The 15,564-nt window shown below is 54.4% G+C and overlaps 1 protein-coding gene across 1 annotated transcript; it reads right to left on the bottom strand.

Moving 5' to 3' along the window:
* Positions 1-4,391: 4,391 nt before the first annotated feature.
* Positions 4,392-13,570, bottom strand: SP7 (Sp7 transcription factor). The gene is made up of 2 exons (XM_086399262.1): positions 13,466-13,570; positions 4,392-8,767 (listed from the first exon to the last, which is right to left on the bottom strand). Exons 1-2 carry the CDS (start codon positions 13,484-13,486, stop codon positions 7,496-7,498), a joined length of 1,293 nt encoding a protein of 430 aa, XP_086255388.1. The 5' UTR covers positions 13,487-13,570; the 3' UTR covers positions 4,392-7,495.
* Positions 13,571-15,564: the final 1,994 nt, after the last annotated feature.

The raw sequence follows: 15,564 nt of genomic DNA, 5'->3' as shown, positions 1-15,564 counted from the left end.
ATCACGGGCAGCTGGCTGGAAAGTTGAGGGACGCTCACCCGGAGGAGGAAAGTCAGGCGGGAGACCTTGGGAGGGAGAGTACTGCGCCCGCCAGAACCTAAAGGCCACAGGGTTAGGCTTCCTGGAAGGAAAAGTGGGAACAGTTGGGAAACTGATATTTCCTGAGCATTTATTATGATAAGTGCTTGACTAATCTTTACAACTCCATGAGATGGGTACTGTTATACTACCAAAAGCAAAGTGAGGCACGAGGGAGATCGGACCTTAAAAATACCAAAACCGGGAATTCTGCCTTCAGAATAAAAGTGAGATGGAGAGGAGAGGGGCAAAAATAGGTGAAGGGGATTAAGAGGTACAAGCTACAAAGTAAAAAATACAAGGATGTAATGTCAACACGGGGCTTCCCCAGGTGAAGAATCCGACTGCCAAGCAGGAGAAGCAAGAACCTGTGGTTCAGTCCTTGGTCAGGGAAGATCCCCTTGAGAGGGAATTGGCAACCCATTCCAGTATTCTTGCCTGGGAAATCCCATAGACAGGAGCCTGGAGGGCTACAGTCCGTGGGGTCGCAAAGAGTCGGGACACGACTTAGCAACTGAACAACAACAGCAATACTCAAGGAATATAGCCAATGTTTTATAATAATTTTGTGTGGAGTATAATCTAAAGAAATAACAAATCACTGTGTTGTACACTTGAAACATTGTAGCCAATATAGCACAGGGAAAGTAGTCAATACTTTATAATAACTCTGTATGGAGTATAATCTATAAAAGTATCAAATCACTAAATTGTACACTTAAAACTAATACAATGTTGTATATCAACTATGCTGCAATTTTTAAGCGATATTTATCTTACTCTAATTCATAACAATGGAGTTATTAATAGAATTGGAGTCTAATGCAATTGCAGGCTCCTCTTCTTACAGCTGTGTAACTTTGGAAAATCACTGAACTCTTTGAGCCTCAGTTCCCAAAGGAAAGATATAAACATCTGAATGCAGAGTTCCAAAGAATAGGGAGAAGAGATAAGAAAGCCTTCTTCAGCCATCAATGCAAAGAAGTAGAGGAAAACAACAGAATGGGAAAGACTAGGGATCTCTTCAAGAAAAATCAGAGATACCAAAGGAACATTTCATGCAAAGATGGGCTCGATAAAGGACAGAAACGGTATGGACCTAACAGAAGCAGAAGATATTAAGAAGAGGTGGTAAGAATACACAGAAGAACTGTACAAAAAAGATCTTCACGACCCAGATAATCACGATTGTGTGATCACTGACCTAGAGCCAGACATCCTGGAATGTGAAGTCAGGGCCTTAGAAAGCATCACTACGAATAAAGCTAGTGGAGGTGATGGAATTCCAGTTGAGCTATTCCAAATCTTGAAAGATGATGCTGTGAAAGTGTTGCACTCAATATGCCAGCAAATTTGGAAAACTCCGCAATGGCCACAGGACTGGAAAAGGTCAGCTTTCATTCCAATCCCAAAGAAAGGCAATGCCAAAGAATGCTCAGACTACCGCACAATTGCACTCATCTCACACGCTAGTAAAGTAATGCTCAAAATTCTCCAAGCCAGGCTTCAGCAATACATGAACCGTGAACTTCCTGATGTTCAAGCTGGTTTTCGAAAAGGCAGAAGAACCAGAGATCAAATTGCCAACATCCGCTGGATCATGGAAAAAGCAAAAGAGTTCCAGAAAAAACATCTATTTCTGCTTTATTGACTATGCCAAAGCCTTTGACTGTGTGGATCACAATAAACTGTGGAAAATTCTTCAAGAGATGGGAATACCAGACCACCTGACCTGCCTCTTGAGAAATTTGTATGCAGGTCAGGAAGCAACAGTTAGAACTGGACATGGAACAATAGACTGGTTCCAAATAGGAAAAGGAATACGTCAAGGCTGTATATTGTCACCCTGCTTATTTAACTTATATGCAGAGTACATCATGAGAAACGCTGGACTGGAAAAAACACAAACTGGAATCAAGATTGCCGGGAGAAATATCAATAACCTCAGATATGCAGATGACACCACCCTTATGGCAGAAAGTGAAGAGGAACTCAAAAGCCTCTTGATGAAGATGAAAGTGGAGAGTGAAAAAGTTGGCTTAAAGCTCAACATTCAGAAAACGAAGATCATGGCATCTGGTCCCACCACTTCATGGGAAATAGATGGGGAAACAGTGGAAACAGTGTCAGACTTTATTTTTCTGGGCTCCAAAATCACTGCAGATGGTGACTGCAGGCATGAAATTAAAAGATGCTTACTCCTTGGAAGGAAAGTTATGACCAACCTAGATAGCATATTCAAAAGCAGAAACATTCCTTTGCCAACAAAGGTTCGTCTAGTCAAGGCTATGGTTTTTCCTGTGGTCATGTGTGGATGTGAGAGTTGGACTGTGAAGAAAGCTGAGCACCGAAGAATTGATGCTTTTGAATTGTGGTGTTGGAGAAGACTCTTGAGAGTCCCTTGGACTGCAAGGAGATCCAACCAGTCCATTCTGAAGGAGATCAGCCCTGGGATTTCTTTGGAAGGAATGATGCTAAAGCTGAAACTCCAGTACTTTGGCCACCTCCTGCGAAGAGTTGACTCATTGGAAAAGACTCTGATGCTGGGAGGGATTGGGGGCAGGAGGAGAAGGGGCCGACAGAGGATGAGATGGCTGGATGGTATCACTGACTCGATGGATGTGAGTCTGAGTGAACTCCGGGAGTTGGTGATGGACAGGGAGGCCTGGCCTGCTGCGATTCATGGGGTCGCAAAGAGTGGACACGACTGAGCGACTGATCTGATCTGATCTGATCTCCCTCATTTGCAGAGGGTAGTAACGCATGGTTGTTTCCCATACATAAAAATGGAAACAAAGCCATTTAAGAAATTGTAAAGCACTAAGCAGATTCAGGAGATAAACAGCTCTAACTCTGCCACAAACTAGGTGACCCTGGACATTGGTTCATTCATTTAACAAATATTAATAAGCAATTCCAGGGCTTCCCAGGTGGCACAGTGATAAAGAACCCCCTGCAGGAGATGCAGGAGATAAGAGTTTTATCCCTGGGTGGCAAAGATCACCTGAAAAAGAAAATGGCACCCTACTCCAGTATTATTGCCTAGAAAATTCCATGGACAGGGGAGCCTGGCGGGCTATAGCCAATGGTGTTGAAAAGAGTCGAACACGACTGAACACGCATGCGTGCACGCGTGCACACACACACACACACACACACACACACATACACACTCAGCAATTCCAAGGATCAGGCTCTGGGCACACAGAACTGTATAAAGCATAGTCCCCACTCCCAAGAGCAACCAGCCTCAATGGAGAGACATTCTGCTTTAATATTTTTGTCTGTGTCTGCCCCTTCTTTCTACATGAAAAGTTCCCCTCGAGCATTATACCCCGAGTCAGAAAACCAGGGGTTCCAGAAGGTTAATAAACATAGGACTCATCTGAAAATCTTGTTAAAATACAAATTCTGGGATGGAGCTCTGAAGCTGTAGCTCCAAAAAGTCCCCAGGTGGTACAGCGTGGACAACACCATGAGTACCCCGTCTGGCCCTTAGCTTACTGTTGTCTGGGAAGTCACAGAAGGCGTAAAAGAGCAGAATATACAAACCGGGAAGTTTGGAGAAATTGGCTGAGAAAGCACTTCCTGAGACAGGAAAGCAACATAGGATTGAAGGAAAAGTGGGAGTCTGTGACTGACAGACCTGTGGAGAGCAGTGAAATGCCACTCACAAACTTTTTTTTTAATTAATGTATTTATTTTCGCCTGCACCAGGTCTTCCTTGCTGTGTGAGGGCTTTATCTCTCTCCTTGTGTTTGGGACTCTCATTGCCATTGCTTCTCCTGTTGGGGAACACAGGCTCTAGAGCACTGGCCTAGAGTTGTGCTGTAGTTGCTCTACCTCATGTGGCATCTTCCTGCACCAGGGATGGAACAGTGTCCCCTGCACTGGCAGGTGATTCTTAACCACTGGACCACCAGGGAAGTCCCACCCCCAAACAGTTTCATTGTATCTTAACCTTGGCACCATCCAACCCCCAAAACTCACTACAGCCTGGGCCTGCAACTTCCACCCTCCCTTCAATGAAGCCTGATTTTCCCCAACAGATTGCGTTATAATTATCAGTTAGGTACCTGCCTCTTACCAGTAATGTGACCTGGAGAGAAGGAAACGGTGCTCTGTGTATTCACACACAGTCACCATCTCCCATGTGTGTGCTTAGTTTCTAAGTCGTGTCCGACTCTTTGTGACCCCATAGACTGTAGCCCGCAGGCTCCTCTGTCCACGGGGATTCTCCTGGCAAGAATACTGGAGGGGACCTTTCCCAATCCAGGGGTCGAACCCAGGTCTCCCGCATTACAGGCGGATTCTTTACCGGAAGCCCATACAGCTTATTTAATGTTTGTTGAATGATTTTTCACAATTTGCAGAGTCTTGGGAGAGTAGTCCGGGCCTAGCGCACTCTCCACTAAATTCACCAGGGGGCGCGGTGGCCCCGGCGTCACAGTGACTGAGACCCACAGTCCCGGGGGCGCAGAGCTCTCAGCAGGCGGTCTCTCCACCCCGGCCACTCCCTACGACCTGGGCGGGAAACCGAGGCAGCGCCCCTGCCGCTGCCCGAAACTTCTAAAATGGGCCCCCTACTTTGAGAGGCGGGAGGCATCACGGGAGCCTGGGTGCCTGGACCTCGTCCCGCCGCCCCTTCCGCGGGCCCGCCGAAGCCCGGCGCCCCGGCCCGGGGCCGGTAACCAAGCGCACATGGCCCGCCCGGCCCTGTTTGTCCTGGCAGCGCGCCGCCGCTATTTGAGGCGGTTTTTATCTCCCAGAAACCAGCAAAACCCCAAGCGGAGTCTAGGGAAGATGAAAGGGGCCGAGGGGCCGGGGAGGGGACGACCGCGAGGCTGCGGCGGGCGGGAGCTGGCACCGGACAGGCGGAGACCGGCAGGCGAGAAAGCCAGGCCCTGGGGGGTCCCGAGGAGCCGAGCCCGGGGGTCCACTTCGGGCTGCCGCCGCGAGCCTGGGCGTCTCCCGCCCCTTTTCAGTCTCTCTTCCGCCGCGGCCCCCGGCCCGCGGGAGAGTCCTCGGAACTCCGATCCTCTTCAAAGCGCCTTTGAAGCTTCGCTCCCCGCCCGAGGGCAGGAGATTTCGCACCTGGACGGGGGCGGGGTGGGAAGGGGGCCGGTAGCTCGAGTTCGGCCGGATCGCCGCCTGGGACCCGCCGACCCCTCCCCGCTGCAGCGCGGCGGGCCTCTCCCGATGCCCCGAGCGGTACCGGCGGACTGGGGCGCCGCCCGCAGTCGGGCCCAGGCCGGGGGAGCTGCGGGTGAGCCCCTCTGCCTGGCGGGGGAGCCCTAGGGGGCGGGGGCCGCACAAAGCCCTATTGTGGCTGGGGGCTGGCCGCCACAGAGTGCCTTTTGTTCCGCCTCTAACTCCGTGGCGGGCACGACTGATTGCAGGCCCCGGGCCGGGGGCGGTTTACGTGCCAGGCGGGTCCGCCCGCGGGAGCCGCACCGCGCCGGGCTCTGGCCCCGCGATACTCCTCACGGGGCCGGCGCGCGTCCCGGCTAATGCCGGGCCAGGTCCGCTGGTGCCGAGCCCGAGGAAGAGCCGGGGAAGAAACCTCTTTGCCTTCCCAACTCCGCAGAGAGCTCTGGGCCGTTAAAAACACCTCCACCGCAAGGCGGGACAGCCGAAGTATTCTACCCTGGGCGTAACGTGCAAACAGGCAGGACACAATGCCCCTGGTGACTCCCCGGGTTGCCAAGGAGAAATCCTGTGGCTCGCCTATTTGCCCTCTTCTTCCTCTTTTCTCAGCATGACAAAATTTAAAATCAAACTTTTATTTATTAAATTAAAAAAAAAAAAAAGACTCCATGAGGGCTTGATCCCTTCCCTTCCACAATATTACCCTCTCCCCAAGCTCCGGCGGCTTTAACCCTTTAACTTGGGGCCTTGAGGGAGCAAGAAATAGAAAAGGAGGATCCAAAGTCACAGGAAAGGCATTCAAAGGCACGAAGCGGCTTTAAAAGTCACTGGAGGTGGAGTTGGGAGCATCGGAAGTCCCAGGTTGCCGGCCTGTGGATGCAACCCCAAGGCAGCTTGGGGACCTCTGTCCTCCTAGGTCTATAAATTCTTCTTTCTCATGACTTCTGGGCACCAGCCTATCACAGTGCCTTGCACAGAGTAGGCACTCAATAAATACTCGATTTTCTTGATCTGATCCCAGAGGAAGCCTTCCCCGCCTTTTCTCCAGGAGAGACACCTCCAAACTAATGTCCTCCTTGGGTTAGATGGGCTTCCCCAAAGAGCATGTCTAAGATGGCAGCTGCAAGCTCTGTTAAAGGTGGCAACAAGGGATTAGCCTAATGGGGTCATGGTGTCAGGAGGGGCAGTGGAAGAACCTGCTCTGGGGTCAAGGAATCTGGAGTACATTCCAGTTCTCCCCTCCATAGGGCTTGAGTTTTCACAGCTTCTGGCTAGGGCTGGAAATATTAGGGATCCCCTAGTTGTGAGATACCCCATCAACTCATTAACAGAGATCTAGCTAATTCACTCTATTAGCAGAGATTCTGTTAAGAGAAACACCATTAACTGAGACCCTGATGATAGAAGTTCTATTAACAAGATCTCCACTATCACTTTTTCTAGACAGAGATGCATTTGGCTAAAATTTCCATAGCAGAAATGGACCCCCTTCCCTCCCCAGCTCACTCTACCTGACCTGTCATCATAACTTAGATAAATAGAATTATTATTATTACTATTCATTTCTCTTGGAACATAGGGGTTAAATATACATGCCTGGGGGCAGCCTCCCTGACCCTGGGGTCACCCCATCTTTGGGATCAGATCCCCACCAGTCTGCCCCCTCTTGGCACCCTGCTCCCTGCCAGGTCACTTACCCCAATCCCCTGAACTCTGGTCCCTAATGAAGAGGCCACCAGGGGGCAATAAATTATCATTATCATCATCATGACTGTGTTTGTAAAAAAAAACGCTCTGGAGCATAGAAGGCAGTGGACTACAAAGTTGAGAAGATTGGAGCCTGAAAGCTAAGGAATAGTGGTAAATAAGCTTGGGAGGCAGAAAAGATGCACATAAAGGAGTCAGTGAGATGGAGAAATGAAGTGTTGGGAGCCCAGATGGAGGGGAAGTGAGTTGGTTTGGTAAGAGCAGAGAGAGAAACTGAGCAGTAGCGAGGAAAGAGCTTCTGAAGCCCTGAGTGCAGAGATCAGGCACCAGGTGACTGCCTGAGATGAGAGTTTGCAGAAGGGTCTCATGGCAAGGGGAGGAAGTAAGCTGAGGAAGCATGCAGGGTGATACCCAGGCCCAGAATGGGTGGGAAGAGGGAAAGATGGATAGAGTTGCAAAGGGCAACATGCATGGGTCAAAGGGGGTGAGGGGCAAGCAGTGGTCCACAGAGCCAGGAGAGGCTGGAAAGGCAGACTCAGGGGGCTAGAGACCTCCACCCGGCTCAGATCTCCAGCAGGTTGCTCTGCTCCGGGCTGCCTTCAGGGGCTTTTTCTGGGGGTGCCGGTGAGGCAGGTCTGGGCGTCTGACTGGCCTCCTCTTCGCCAGTGCTGCGGCCCTCCCCCAGCTCCTTGGGGCCGCTGGGTGGGGGTCCTGGACCTGGCTCACCGTGGGTGCGTTGATGTTTGCTCAGGTGGTCGCTTCGGGTAAAGCGCTTGGAGCAGAGTAGGCAGGTGAACTTCTTCTCCCGGGTGTGAGTGCGCACGTGGCGCTCCAGCTCGTCCGAACGGGTGAACCTCTTGCCGCAGAAGAGCCAGTTGCAGACGAAAGGCCTCTCGCCCGTGTGCCAGCGCAAGTGGGCCTTCAGATGGGAGGCCTTGCCGTACACCTTGCCACAGCCCGGGATGTGGCAACTGTGGATCGGCTTCTTTCGCAGCCCGGCTGCGGCAGCACCCAGGCGCTCCAGCTCCTGGCAGTTGGGGCAGTCGCAGGAGGAGCGCCCTGCTCCACTGCTCCCGTAGCCAGCACTGCCCCCTGTGCCTGCACCCCGGGGGGGTTTGGCTCCACCGCTCCCCTCCAGCTGCCCACTGTTGCCCACCGCCTTGGGTTTATAGACATCCTGGGGCAAGACATGCTGGGGCCCTGGCTGCAGGAGATGGGGAGCTGGATAGGGGGCTGGATTAAGGGGGGCAAAGTCGGACGGGTAGGTGGGCAGCTGAGGGTTCAGTGGAGGCTGAGCAGGGCCTGCAGGCAGTGTCCCTTGCAGCCCATCACCCTGGCCCTGCCCGCCACCGAGCCAGTTGCCCCCAGGATGCATGTCCCACCAAGGGGTAGGAGCATTGCCTGGGCCCGGTGAGATGCCTGCATGGATGCCTGCCTTGTACCAGGAGCCATAGGGGTGTGCCATGTCCAGAGAGGTGTAGACGCTGGGCAGGCAGTCAGAAGAGCTGTGCCCCTTGGGCACTAGGAGCCCAGGGTCCTGGGTGCCCGTGGGCCCTGGGAACGAGTGGGAAAAGGGAGGGTAGTCATTGGCATAGCCCGAGGTGGGTGCTGGAGGGCTTCCTGGTGGGGAGAGGAGCCCATTGGTGCTGGAGAAGGGGGCTGGGTAAGCATCCCCCATGGTTTTGGAGGCCGAAAGGTCACTGGTCACAGAGTATGGCTTCTTTGTGCCTGCTTTGCCCAGTGTCGTGGAGTCCCGCAGAGGGCTGGAGCTGCCAAATTTACTGCACGCCGCTGTCAGCATGGCCAGGGGGCTGGAGCCATAGTGAGCTTCCTCCTGTGGGGAGAGAGAAGCATTGGTTAGGTGGAGAAAAGGAGATGTGCAGAAGGACTGCACAGCCTGGAGACCTGGAGAACAGAAGAACAAAGGTGGTGAGGAAGAGGTGAAGAGGATGGGGATTCAGAGGTAAGGTCGGGGAGAGGGATGGGCAGTGAGGACTGGGACCCAGGGAAGAGCTCAGATAGAGTCTGGAAAAAGAGCAGAGGACCAAGACAGGGACGGTGACACCCAACCTAGCAGGCAGGAAGCAGAGCTCCCTGTGATGCTGGGGATGTGCAAGGGCCTCCGAGGAACAGGAGATGCTTCTTAAAAAGCCATGAGAAAGAAGAGCCAGGGATCAAGGCAGCACCCGGATGCGGTGAGTATTAGGGATCCTGACCCCTGGAAGTGGGTTGGGAGCAGAGGCCATTGTGGGGGACTTGGAAAGGAAAGAAGAGGCTGAAAGAGCAGCGTGGGGAAAAGCCAAAGTCTTAGGGGACCGTAGTTGCCCCCGTTCCAGGTTTTCCCAGCTTGACCCCTTATTCACTTCCTGTCTCTACTTCATCTCCTGACTAAGGCAGTGGCCTAGTCACCCTAAAGCAGTGTCCTCATGTCCCTGGTAAGGAATCTCTTTCTCTTGGCAGGGACCCTGGGCCAGGGAGCAAGAGGAAGCGACGGCGGAGACACTGGGACATTGAGAGGGAACAGGGTTGCCGCCAAGCCAGGGCTGTGGCTGAGGCAAGAATGTCTTTCAAGCAGGCATTAGGCACCTCCTGCTTTGTGGAGCCAGCTGGTACCCCTTTGGGAGGGCTTGGAGAGCTGAAATCTTCACACCCCTCCAGGGCAGGGAATTGGATTGGCTATGATAGTGGCTCACAGCCACACCCCTCCCTCCATGCCTCAGTGTCCCCTAACACGTAGAGACCCCTCCAGCACAGTGAATGAGGGAAATGTGTGTAGATGCAAGGCACAGGGATCTTTTAGGAATACCAAATGCCCATTGTGCTGTTGCTACCAGGCCAAGGCTCCCTGAGATCACCATCCCTCACGGTACCCCTCCCTGAGTCAGCTCTGGGACATCCCATAAGGAAATGGTGCCCTCCTGGATCTCTGGCTGGCACGCATAGGCATCCATTACTGAGAATCCCACCAAAAACAAGTCAGAAGCTGACCCTGTATAGTCCCTTGACAGGGGCCCTCAACGACAGCAGCAAAAATGTACCTTGTACCTTCCCAGTAAAACTGAAAAAGAACCCAAAAATCCAGGGTTCCCAGGCCAGCCTGCTAGCTCCGAGCACATAGTCTGCACCTGTGACACCAATCCTAGGGGTAAATCTGAGGTTTAAAGGCTTGCAGTGAGGGCTGTATGTGCAATCGCCTGCCTTGCCCTGCTCCCAAAGGGAAACCTGCTGTTCCCCCTGCCCAGTGACCTCTTTCTGAGGTCCTGATAACACCATGGACTCCCAAATTTGAACCATCAAAAGCATCCTCAAATCTGGCCATGGCAGAAGCCCTGCATCCTTCCAGCCAGGGTGTCCCTGGAGCCTCTCACCTCCCAAGCGGAGGTGGGTAAGGCAGGGCAGCTGCTGGGGCAGGAGGCAAATCCTAGTGGAAAGGAAAGGTCAAAATATATTGTGCAAAGGAGAGGGGCAGAGACCCATAGAACCATAGAGCAGAACCCATAGACCCACAGAGCAGAGGAGCCCGCAGGGTGAGAACCTGACCTTAAAGCCCCTGGTGGTAGGGGGTGGGGGGGGAGTGAAAACAGTGGGAGCTGGCCCACAGGGGCAGAAATGGGCAGGGACGCAAAAGAGAAGAGAAGGAAAAAGCGACAAAAGGAGGGAGAGAGAGGAACGCAGAATAAACAAAGAGAGGTGATGGAAAGAGATTGGGCAAGGAAGGCACAGGAAAGCAGAGCAAAGAAAGGAGGGGGAAGGAAGAAAGGGGGGAGGTGGGAGGGCCGATTTCCTACCTAAGAGAAAACCCCCCCGGTGCTGGGCTTCAGAAAACCCCCAGACCAGGCCACTCCTCCCTCCCTCTCCCCCTGACCACCCCCTCCCCCTCTGCCTGCCTGGCCCGGCTCCGTTGGTTTCCCTGCGGTCGGTTTATTTTTAAAAACGCCGACGCCGTCCCCCCCGCCCGGCCCTCACACTGTGGCCACAGGGGCCTCAGCCAAGCCCAAGGACCCCACCCAGCCATGGGGCGGGAAGGAGGGGTGAGAGAAGGCAAGCAGCCCCAGGCCAACAGGAGACCCCCGCCCTGGGGAACAGAGGGCCCCAGGGCCCGGGGGACAGAGAAGGGGGAGCCGGGCACCGGACAGCTCAGAAGGTTCTGGAGGCCAAGAGCTGGGTACTTGGCTAAGGTTCATCGCAGCCTCAGTTTCCTTGTCCTGCTGCTTGGGCTCTCCCGAGAACTAGGGAGAGGGTCCTGGTTAAGGATTCTAAATATGTGTGCCTGTGTCCCCATATGGGGGACCCGGGGGCTGGAGCCCACCTTCGAGTTGTTTTTCCTCCTGCTTCCACCCACATCCATTGAAAACAATGCCAACCACACCAAAACAGGCTTTTAAGTACTGAAGGGGGAATCTCTGGAGAAGGAACAAGATAAGGAGCTGTCCCAGCTCTCACTCTCACATGGGGAGGGGACCCCGCCCTCTTTCCCCTGACCTCTCACTGGAAGGCTCACTTGGACATCTGAGTGCTGACTGGCCACCTGAGGTCCCAGTTTCCAGTTCTCCACTTTCAGCCTCCTCCCAAATTATTTAGTTCTTCCAGCTCCCAAGTCTCAGTCCCCATTAGCCCCCATCCCCATTTCTCCCTCCTCCCTGATCCTCTGCATCTCACTCAGCCCAGGTGAGCCTCCTGTCACGCTTCCCTCTCTGAACCCCCAAGTTCTTCCCACTGTCCAAGAGGACTTCCTGATGGGGGTATAAGAAGAAGCTTGAGGGCCCAGGTGCCCCTCAAAATAGATGAAAGAGACAGAGGCTGGAAGCCTTGGTATCAGGGGCATCTCCAGATTACAGGGAATGAGGGATAAGAAAGTCCAGTTTCCAGGACACGCTCCTCTTGCCAAATGCTACCCCAATCCCATGTCTTTCCAGCAGACCTCTGGCCCAGCCACTCCCGCCGGCACCAGTGCCACGCTGGCAACTCTGGCATGAAGCCCACGCCCATTGACACGGCCCCTGCCTTGGGTGGACCCAGGATTTCCATGCACCTTAGTCCTCCAGCTTCCTCAAGACCAAGCACAGCATTTCAATGATGGCTCAATCAAGAGTCTCTTGGGGAGATGGTGGGGTGAGCAATCTGCCTCCTTGCAGTAGAGGGTAGACAAAGCCCCTGAGGACCCCCAACTAGGTCATGGTGTCCGCCCCACTGCCTCACATGCCATTCCCTCAAACTCAGTCACAGGTTCCCTATCCACCAGCCTTACACACACCATTCCCCACTTGGACTAACAGATACTTGGGTGACCCAGCCTGCACACACACCTGTGCTCCCACAAAACCAGCCACACGTGCAGGTGTGCTGCTCTACATTCTGACACTCACATGCAGGCCAGTGAACACAGGTGTTAAGAGACTCCTGGTCCATCTCACACACACCTCTCCTGTAGGGCTAATGAGTCAGCTTGGACATGAGCTAGTGTACTGGGAGCAGACGTGGGGCCTTCAGAGGGGCCCAAGAATACAGAAGGTCAAGGCCACTGATGGGAGTTGATCTTTGGGAAGGGCTCTCTGGTCCTAAATTCCTATGGAGGGAGCCAGAAAGCAGAAGTGGTAACAGACACAGAGTCAGAGATCCAGAAGCAAGGAGAACTCGGGACATTCAGACAGCCTCTGAGTGACTGTGAGTCCGCCTTTCCAACTGTGATGTGCCATGAGTCCCTCAGAAGCCCTGGCAGAGTCAGCAGTTTCTCAAGCCCCCAAGCCCTGACCCCCGTGGTACCCTGGTTCCCTCCATTCTCAGTGCCAGAGGCAAGGGATGCTGGGGTCCCAGCCTGGAGGGGAAGTGGCCCGGTCCGCCCTGGAGCCTCCCACTCCCAAAATAGAGCTGAGTTTGTCTTTGGCTGAAAGCTAAATATTTGTGAGCCGGGCAGGCGGCCTCAGACCCTGGCCCTCCTCCTTGGTTGCCTCTCAGACCTGGGCCCAGTTCCTCTGGTCAGCCCCACCACATACATGGACTGCCCTCTCCTTTCTCTCATTGCCCACCTCCTCTGCTACCAGCCCAGAAGCCCAGCCCCCTCCCCACCTACAAACCAGACAAGACACTGCTTAGGGTGAGTCCCCAGAGCCAGGACCCCCAAAGAACCATGTACTCACTGTTGCCCAGTGCCCACTCAGCCAGCCCTCTGGCCTATTTCTCTCCCCCTGTCCCCTACCAGTTTATCTCTCTCCCACTCCTCTCTCTTCACTCCCCTCCCCTTCCTTTCTCGATCCCTCAATCCCTCTTCCACTCCTCAGAGTTGGTGTGCTTGGCGGACCTCAGGGGTCCATGCCTTCTTCTAACCTAATCCCCTCAGTCCTGATCTGACTGCTCCGTGACCCCTTGCCCTGCTCTCTCTCCTCCCCTTTCTCCTGTCCCCCACCCCTCCTTTGACCCCTGGAAGTGACAAGCACCAGAGCAACTGTCTGTGTGAGTTAGAAGGTGGGAGTGGACAGGGATTAGGACCATTAAGATCGAGGCTGGTGTCCTGGGGGAAGGAGGGGGCAGTTACCTCAAGCAGGGAGGACGCCATCCTGAGGCTGGGGAACGGGTCCCAGGGAGCCAGGCAGATGGAGAGAGCTGAGCCGGAGAGAGGGAGAGGGAGAGGGAGGGAGAATGGGAGAATGGGAGAGAAGAGATCTAAAGTTAGAAGGGACTAGGGGGTGGGGGTGGGGGGGGCTGCTCTCTGTCTGTAGGGATCCACCCTCTAATTACAGCTTTCCCAGCGGAGAAGGCTCCGGATCCAATGAGCAGGGCGAGAGAGGGAGGCAGAGGGTCCAAATTTCCTGCTCCATTTGCTGAGCTCCCCCAAAGAAGGGATCTGGGAGGGAGAGGAGAAACGGGGCTCCCAGGGAAGCAGGAGGGGGTAGGGACAGGGCAAGTTGTCAGGGCATGCTGGGGGCGCTGAGGGTCTGGGCGGATGCAGGGTGGGCCCAGGTGCCCCACACCCTGCCCCCAGCCATCCCATAGGCGGCTATGGGAACCCCTCCCAGACAGAGCTCCCGAGTGTCCTGTACCTGGGGGATAAGGGGCTGGGTGTCTTGAGTCTCTGCTCTCTGGAGGTCTGGCACTGGGAGTGCTGGCAAGGGGTCGCCTGAGGGTCCGAGGAGGGCTCCGCTCCTCTCCTAGGCCAGCTGCACTCCTGTTCCCACTCAGGCTCTGATCCTAGAATCCTACTCTGACTCCGGAGTCCTGGCTGCGGGTCCGCGGGTGGCGGCGGCGGCTGCTGCTCCTGCTGCTGCTGTTGCTGCTGCTCCTGCCGCCGCCGCTGCTGCCGCTGAGGGAAGGAACAGGAGGGAAAAGGAACAAACCCCAAACCACTAATTAGAGATCCAGGGGGGGGATGGGGGATTGGGGACGACACTCACACAGAGAGACTGGAACACACTGACATACACACTCATGGACAAACACAGGACGATACATGTGCACGTCCACGCGCGCAGCCTCCCCACCGGGGCACGGCCACTGTCATGAATGAACAGAGACAAACTCACACACAGATGATCGCAGTGACATGGCTGGAGGCGCACACGCCCCACACACACATCCGAGCTGACCACAGAGATGCCTGCTTCCCCAGTCACCCACCTCGAGAGCAGGAGAGCCGTGTGGACCGTGTGTTGTGAAAGTCAGGAGGGAGTGTGTGTTCTGGGGTTGAGGCTTTCTGCTGCCCAAGCATTTGAGGGTCACGGAGGTAGGTTCCAGAGCAAGGCCTGGAGGGAGGGACAGGGTGGGGAGGGCTTGGCACAGGCTTGGGGCTCCCCAGTCTTCCTCCCAGTACCTCAGTTTCAGTCTTGAGAAGTGAAACCTAGGCCTACCTCCCTTAGTGGGGCAGAAGCTAGATCTTGCATATCTGAGGAAATTTAAGGCAGGCAGGAGTGAGGGTAGGGGGTAGGAAGTCACTGGGTCACATCCATGCCCGAGCCTGGCCTCTTTGGATCAACTTCCTTTCCCCCTAATACAGACCCCAGATGCCATCATTTCTTGCCAGTTACCAGCCCTAGGCCCTTCTTGGCCACACACACATCCAGTCTCCAACCTCTGATGGATCATTCTCATGAGCGCTCATGCTCTCCTGGGAGTGGGTCTGGTTCCCTTTCTCACTGTCGTGCATCCATTCCCCCTGCAGCAGGAAGAATTGAAGTTAGAGCTTAGGCAGGACTTCCAAACTTTGACTTCTCATCAAAATGGGGAAGAAAAGAAACTCACCCAGTTGGAAGAGGGGAATGCAAAAAAGTCTATGAATTGAAACCTGGACCCTGAGGTAAGTTTATAGGAGAGAGAGGACTGGGGAGCCAAGTGGAAGAACCAGCATCTCCCACTGAGGGGCCCAGCCAGCCGAGGTTGTTTTGCAAGTTATTCCCCAACACACCCCTCTCCCCGGGCCAGCCCTGCCCATCAGAGGAATGGAGCCTGGTCCTTCCCCGCTCTCCTTATTCCCCAGTCAGTCCCCTCACTTGCTCTTCCTGGGTGCCCACCTTGAGGCTCCTCATACTCTCCCAGCTCAGCTTCTCAAGGCAAAGTTGAGGAGGGGGCAGGAGCAGCTGGAAGTCCTGGGAGAGTTACCTGCAGTTTAACCAGCAGGCAGGGTCAATGTTCAGGGATGGA

The sequence above is a fragment of the Bos grunniens genome, chromosome 5, assembly GCF_055505025.1.
Source record: "Bos grunniens cultivar Pamir isolate PY7600 chromosome 5, Bosgru_T2T1.0, whole genome shotgun sequence".
Lineage (NCBI taxonomy): Eukaryota > Metazoa > Chordata > Mammalia > Artiodactyla > Bovidae > Bos > Bos grunniens.
The sequence above is the reverse complement of the archived record's forward strand: the minus strand, read 5'-3'. Positions and strand labels throughout refer to the sequence as shown.